General features: G+C 35.5%; 1 protein-coding gene across 1 annotated transcript in view; it reads right to left on the bottom strand.

The window, feature by feature from the left end:
* SPTY2D1 (SPT2 chromatin protein domain containing 1) overlaps nucleotides 1-7,710 on the bottom strand; it is a 46,990-nt gene continuing 39,280 nt past the window's right edge. The window contains exons 5-6 of the mRNA XM_032765495.2: nucleotides 5,123-5,200; nucleotides 1-3,907 (exon numbers count right to left, since the gene is read on the bottom strand). Coding sequence (XP_032621386.1) covers nucleotides 3,811-3,907; nucleotides 5,123-5,200 — 175 coding nt within the window. The 3' untranslated portion in view covers nucleotides 1-3,810. The remainder of the gene's footprint in view (nucleotides 3,908-5,122; nucleotides 5,201-7,710) is intronic.

Below are 7,710 nucleotides of genomic sequence, written 5' to 3'. Positions count from 1 at the left end.
TGACAAAGATAAATAAAATGTTTAATACCTGTAATTTATTATATACATAATATGCAAAACTTTTATCTGCACTCAGCATATGTAAAAGTATACACTTTCTCGACAGCACCCAGAAAACAGTTAAGCTATGTACGTTTTTACCTGATTTGTCACATTTTGTAAAAAGACACTGTGCACAAATGAACCCCCCAAAGAAAATGATAGGCTAAACCAGAAAGCATTCAATTACACGCTGACAATTCAATATCGCATCACACGTACCAGAATAAATAAAAGTCAAGTATATTCATCACAATTTAATCACCAGTATCTCTCCATATATTTTCTCTCTCTGTTTTGGCCTCCTGCTGCATTGGGAAATATGTTTCAGATACTAATTATGTTTCAAACTGAAAAAAAAAAGTTTTCCTGCACAATTTTGGGGTTTACACAAAAATAATTCCAGACTCAAGTGAACAGATTTCTATCTACTTTGAAAAATTTCTACTTTAAAGCACAGCACTGCACACTAAGGCTTCCTGTGATGCACTACCCTGATCGCCTGAGGACAGTGCTGTGATGTATAAGCACAGCTGAATTGTAAATACAAAACATTTTCAAAAAGTCTAATACAAAGTGCCCTTAATTTCTTTTAGTAATACAGGTAAAGAAATAGTTACTGTAATTGTGCAGTCGAAGCCTGACCTGGAAAGATTTTATGAAAAACTAATCATTTCAGACTATCCAGTTTAAAGATCTGTCATCTGTGAGAGCAGAAACAGACTAATCTTTACTTTTGTATACTCCTACATTCATGAATAGATTTTTTTAGACTCAATTTAGTAAAAAAAAAAAAAAAAAAAAAAAAAAAAAAAAGGCACATCTTCAAACACTGAATTTAAATCTAAAAACTAAAATAAATATTTAATTATGATGAACGTCACTAGCTTAACATGTAATCCTTATAAGCAGGAATAGGCAATGGGGTTTTCTTTGTTTTTTACTTCAAAGTCTTTTGAAATCTCATCAGATATTGACTACATGAACAAAATAAAATTAATTATCTGGTAGAGAGTAAATAGATTTTTGGATATAAAATAATTTTTTAGTACTTTCCTAGCTGATTTACAAGCAGTAAGAATGCAGTAAATGTACAAAGACAGGTTAATTAAAATCTAGTAACTTGTACAAAGTTTAAAAAAAATTAATAACCCATACTAGCTATGAGAAAGTATGTCTTGACTGCAAAGAGTGAATTAAATTTCTATATGAAATATCAAAAAATTTTTAACAATTATTTTATGAGGGAACAAATACAGCACAAGGTGTACTGTGTTTGAGGAAGGCTGGCAATCGAGATGATATTCCAGTCATTTTGTACAAGACAAATGACAACACGGTGCTTTCAAGATAAAAGAGTTGAAATAATCTTGTAATAGTGTAATTACAGCATCTCTGCCAATTACAGAAGTAAAAAAGGATAATCAGGGCTTTATTTCACCTATTTTTATCTGAAAGGAAGATTTAGCTCTAAACTGAATATTTAAGAAGTGTCATTTTTTAATACACACTTTAAAAAATGTCAGTGGATCAAACAGTGAATACGTTTTTCATTTCCAAAGTTTTCAACAATTCAGATGATTGTTCGTGGCCAATATAGTTATCTGGGCTGACAAAGATCTAGAGGTTCAATTCAGTTTAAAAAAATGAACAGCCACTTGGTCATGGTCCCAACATTCACTGTCTTGAGTGGATAATTCTAGAAACGACAGCGAACAATTCAGCTGGTCCCGTTAAGCAGAGCAAACATACAATGGCACGTAAATAATCAACCAATCAGGTTACAGTGTCTTTCATCATCTCATGTGTGTGCGTGTGTGTGTGTATGTGTGTATATATATATATATATATATAGCAAGTACAACAGAGATGGATCAGTTTCTATGTTCTGCAATGTAACAGTTTTTAAAAAAATACAGAGGTGCACTGGTAATTACCTTCGTTTGGGTATCTCTGTCAATTACTGCTACACAAACCTGTAACCACTATCCAAAGGGTTCATTCGTTTTAGAAATGTGTTGAAAAGATGGAATGCTTCACCACTGCCATAAACAGTTTATGATAGGGACAATGCCCCTTTTTTCCTTACAGTGAGTCAGTCAGGTCACCTGCTGCCAATATTGGTCCTTCCACTTTGATGCCAGAATTGGTGTTTCTGGAGGCAGCAATGACAAGAAATGCCTTCTGATAGGCTAAGTTCCCTCCTTCCTTGTGTATCTATTCATTTTGCATGCAATTTCTCTTCCCCCACCTCCTCCTTATTCCTTGGCCAGTCTCTTCCACTTACCCCCAATAACCTTGTAACACTTTGCCAACTGCTTCTAGCATTAGAAGTTAGCAACAGTTCAAGTATCTAATGGTAGAAGTACTACTAATGGAGAGCTAATACTTGAAGCAGAGTAGAGTAGTGATAGATGAGACCACACACTATGTAGCATGCTGGCTAAAAAGTAATGCATCCTTAGATTAGGGCTGTGAACCCAGAGTGCAATCTCTGCAGATTTAGATGAACTGTGTGCCTATTGTTTACATGCTTATTTACTGAGAGGAAACTTATCTTTGTAGTGCATAGCTTGAAATAAAGGTGCAATATGGGCATCAAAAGAGAGGGCGGAACTCTTGATACACATTACATTTAAATTTTTGGTTCGCTAAAATTAAATCAGAAGTATTCACTAGTTGAATTCAGCATGACAACTGCAAATTTATTTGATATCTCAGAGGAACTGCAAATGCATCTTGGCTTGATCATAAAAAAAATCTGAAAATTCTGTATTTCACACAACTTCATTCTAATGTACTCTTCCAGACTTTGCAACTGCTTGCATAAATAACTGCTTCATATTTTAAAAGAACCTGATTTTTAATGCAAGAGAAAACATAAGTGTACTGTACACTCAATGTGTAAAAACAGATGAAACTGTAAAATCAATTTTAAGATTTGCAGGGCAGAAAAAAATTCCTAAGCATTTGCTTGAGCTAAAAAGCACTAGTTATATACAAACACTGCAAATTCCTGTTTTCCAGGAAAAATGTTTATTTGTGTTCTACTGAAATCGATTGGCATTGACATTCCAGACATAAAAAATGCCAATGCAAACTTGGTCACACTGCTAAATGCAAGGTATAATGAATGACAAGCATTTTTTAGAAATCAAAGGTTCTTCTGTTTAATTACTATTTTTGTTAAGACACAAGGTTCTCAAATCAGGAAAACATATCATTTTATTGCTTTAAACATTACTGGCAATGGCTGAAATTTATAACCAAGCTGTTTTGAACAAAAGATGATATTTCAATATTTTGAGGGATCCTAATCCAGGAGATTTAAGACACAAAGCAGTACTTTTATCTCTCAAAAGTAACATAAATGGCATTCATCTTTTTTTTCCCCACGTCAAATGAAGAATGCAAGTCTGATTTACTGGTGTATGGGCCCACATAAATCTTGCAAGCCAGTGCATAGTTAGTCAATATTTCTGCTGGCATTTTGAACTAATTTAGTCAATGGAAACATTCATTAATAGCTTTTATTCCAAAAATCTGCATTAGTTTCTTTTTGTAAAAAATTAACCCTGGCAAGTATTAAAAATAAATATTTTAGGGTCAAACTAAAGCCTTGTTTTTCTATGCCCTCTCCTCCCTTTACATATTATCTTGCTCACCAATAAGCAAATAAAAACTAAAGTTATACTATAAGAGGAGCTGAAATATTGAGGCAAAGGAGTGACCAGGATAGTAGAAAAACAGAACAAAACCACTGTAAATCAGTTAACGTGTCCTCAGCTTCTTTGCCTGCTTCTTACGTTTCAATTCCTCCTCTTCACGTCTCAGCTCTTCCAGATCCTCTTGGACACCAAGTCTCAAACTGCCAAATAAGAGAAGATACTAAATCCTTTACATACTGCTACCCAGGAGACATTAATGTGTATAACTCCTGCTCTTTTTTTCATGTAGAAAAAGTAACTAACCCAAATTCAGAGTTTAAGTTAAAGTATTAAATACACCAAGTATTCAAATAATTGAAGTTTGGCATAAAATATTTTTCTTTTTAAATAAAAGCTGCATGGTACCCAGAATTTTAGGTTGTTGGGTTAGAAAGATCTCTCTCCACTTGAAGGATGCACAACAAGCCTGGGATATTTGGTTAAAAGCATTTTGGGGTAGAGAGAAAAAGATATTTTGCACAGGTGCTTTACAATTAATACAACTCTTCCCTTAGACTTTTAAGGGGAGCATCTAAACCTTCAAAAACAGTTGAACATGGAGCCAGGTGATCAACACCAAAAAACCCTTGTTTCATGGTCCCAATCACACAACCTGGTGAAGAGCAGCTGCTGTGTAGCATTCAAGTAATCAATTGGACAGTTGGTCCCCGTAACGCCATATTGCAGGTTGACTAATTTTGTGGGAAGAGTAGCTGTACCTGAGGAAGCAATCAAGACCTACTGGCCAACCTTGGTGAGAAGTTGCAAGTATGCAATACTTAACACATCTTTTAAAGGACAACGTAAAGGCCCAATAATGAAAACAGGAAACTTGCGCAACTCTGTCTCTATGTTCGAGTCCCAGTACCCAGCAATTGGGGTAAAACACTGAGTAGATTTTATAACTGCACCACATTCACCTTCAAACAATGCAGATGATAAAGGTCTACTACAGACTGTTGGCCTGCGTCATATATTGCCACTAAAGAGCGCCCCCGGATATGTATGCCTGAAATTAAAAAATCTGCTTCATTTTTTCATTATTTTATTATTACTATATTTTGCATTTCTGTGTCTGGACAATGTTTATATATGCATTTACTAGCCAATTCCCTTCCCCAGCTCTCAAGAATTAGCACCATTCTACAATATTTAAGTGATAAACCACAAGGCTTGTTAACATTTTTTGACTGGAACTATAAGACACTTATGGAAGGCATTTGGCCTTAAGTTTTATGTAAGCTCATTTTCACAAAGCTTATATTTAGGACCAAATTTCACCTGAAAAATGTCCATTTTAACTCAGCTGCATGACAAAGGTTCTAGTAGTAAGCAGAAGAAAATTCTTACTAACAAAACTTAAATCTAATTCATACCTCCTGGCTTCCTCTTTCTGTTGCTCTTTCCAGCTGCTCTCCATGTAACGTAAGGCATAATCACTTTCATCTTTATATCTGAAAGAAAATACTTATATTTAATCCAATATAATGAGAAACAAAAATTAGAACTAATAAACACTAATACATATGGTTGAATTAAGAATAGGCAAGATTTTTTAAAATAAAAAAGACTATCCTGATATATACCTTATTACATTTCTCCAAAAAATTAAACTCAAGTTTTGACCCGCTGAATAATAAGCATACTTTAACTTACTTAACCTAGTATTTGTTAACCCATGTTCAATAATGAATTACAGAAAGCGTGTCCTGTCCTATGTAGAACACCTGACATGGCTCATTCTGTTTTGTTTCTGTTGCAGTGCTAACTATATCAGACCTGCTGTTGAAGGTCCAGGTGTCCATCACAGCATAATATGGAAAAGCTGAAATCCTTCCTAGTATTTTTCATTAGAAAATAAAAAATGTATCCATATGATTTAGTCTTTGAGCCACTAGCCCAACACTGTAAAAGAAAAGCTCTTGACAATATGCTAGGTTTTTTTAATGTCTTATTTGAATAGTTTTGCTCTTTTCCTCACCTGGGACTTTGGACTGTTCAGTTACCCACCTTCCTTCCCATCCACAAAAAAAGACAAACGAAAGTCAAGTAGAAACAAAGTAGGCATCTGCTTCCTCCTTCACACAATTCAACAGTCTGAGGGGGGGTCACCTCTTGTGGTTGAACTGTCATGATATTTTAATGACAGCTATGAAAGAACAACTGCAAGCAGAAGAGGATAATACTTCTGCTTCACAAATCTTCAGGTCAAAAATGTTCACTTGACACTATTCACACTAATTAATTCATACGGTGGGTTACACTTACATGGCAGCTCTATTAAGGTTGCCACACTGTTAAAGAAAATGTTGTTTTATCAAGAAAAACTGAGGTTTCTGAAATATCATTACATTTAAAAATACACCTCTACCCCGATATAACGCTGTCCTTGGGAGCCAAAAAAATCTTACAATGTTATATCCAAATTCATGCTATATCAGGTCACGTTATATTGGAGTAGAAGTGTATACCTTAAGAAAGGAGGCAGAGTATGAAACAAGGCAAATAAAAGGTTTCATTTCTGGGTCAGTGTGTGCATATGTTAATTGCTCTATGAAACAAATATATCAGAGGTCTGACCCTCTGACAGAACAGTTAACACAAATTGAAGAGCTAGCTACAGAGCTTTACACTTGAGCAACAAGATACTATAATGTTGAATATAGAGCATAAATATTTAGAAGAGATTGTAAAATACTACAGGCGTCCATGTGACGAAGTGGGGGTTTTCTTGGGGTTTTCTGTCTTTTCCAGGGTTTGCATGCACAGGGGGTGGGACTCATCAGCCCCTTTGGAGGTGAAGAGGCCCAGTGGGTCCAGAGTGCGTGGACTCCCGGAGGGGGCCCACGGCAGAGACAGACGTGCTAAGGCTCGGAGAGGTGCGGCTCCAGGAGGTAGAGGGGCCTGACCCCGAGAGAGAGTGGACCCCCGAGAAGGGCTGTCTCACTGAAAGGGGCACCCCCCACGGACCGCACAGGGCCAAGTGTGAGCACGATCTGTGAGTCCATGACAGTCCATAGAAAGCATTAAATACCACAGGGCTGGAAGTACGTATTGTCCATTATCACATACGGCAACTAGAAGAATTGATAATTTTCTAATTTATGTTTCATTACTACAAAACTTTATATTATTCTAGTTTTTTAATCAAAATGTCATGTAGTACCAAGTCAAATACCTTACGTAAGTCTAAATTTATTATGCAACACTATTACTTTTATCAACCAAACTTGTAATCTCAAGAAAAAAAGAGATATCAAGTCAGTTTGATCTATCTCCCATAAAGCCATGTTGATTTGCATAATTGCATTCCCTCCTTTAAGTATTTGTTAATTGAGACCCATGTCACCCACTCCAGTATCTTGCCTGGGACTCACATTAGGCTGCCAGGCCTATAATTACCCAGGACATCCCATTTACCCTTTTTAAAACTTGACACATCAGCAGCTTTCTCCTCATCTTCTGGAACTTCCCCAGTGCTCTAAGACTTATTGAAAACCAAAATTAACAGCCCAGTGAGCTTCTTAGCAAGCTTTTTTAAAAAATCTTGGATGGTAGTTATCTAGACCTGATGATTAAAAACTGTCTAACTTTAGTAGCTTCTGTTTAACACCTTCCAGAAATACTTGTGGAATGGAAAGCGCATAATCACCATGTGATTAGATGATATCATGTTTCCCTCCCAAATACAGAACAAGATTATTATTGAACCCTTCTGTCTTTTCTGATTATTGATAATTCTACCATTTCCATCTAGTAATAGACCAATAACATTGTCAGGATTCTTTTTGTTTCCAAAGTATTTTAAAAAGTCCTTCTTATTGTCCTTAATTCTGCTGGCTACAGATTTTTCCTTGTGTTCCTTTGCTTTCATTATCAACTTTCTATAATTCCTAACTTTCAATTTATATTCATCACTGTCAACATCTCCTTTCTTCCATTTGTTATATATATATATATATAT

The sequence above is a fragment of the Chelonoidis abingdonii genome, chromosome 4 (genome assembly GCF_003597395.2).
Source record: "Chelonoidis abingdonii isolate Lonesome George chromosome 4, CheloAbing_2.0, whole genome shotgun sequence".
NCBI classification, from domain to species: domain Eukaryota; kingdom Metazoa; phylum Chordata; order Testudines; family Testudinidae; genus Chelonoidis; species Chelonoidis abingdonii.
The sequence above is the reverse complement of the archived record's forward strand: the minus strand, read 5'-3'. Positions and strand labels throughout refer to the sequence as shown.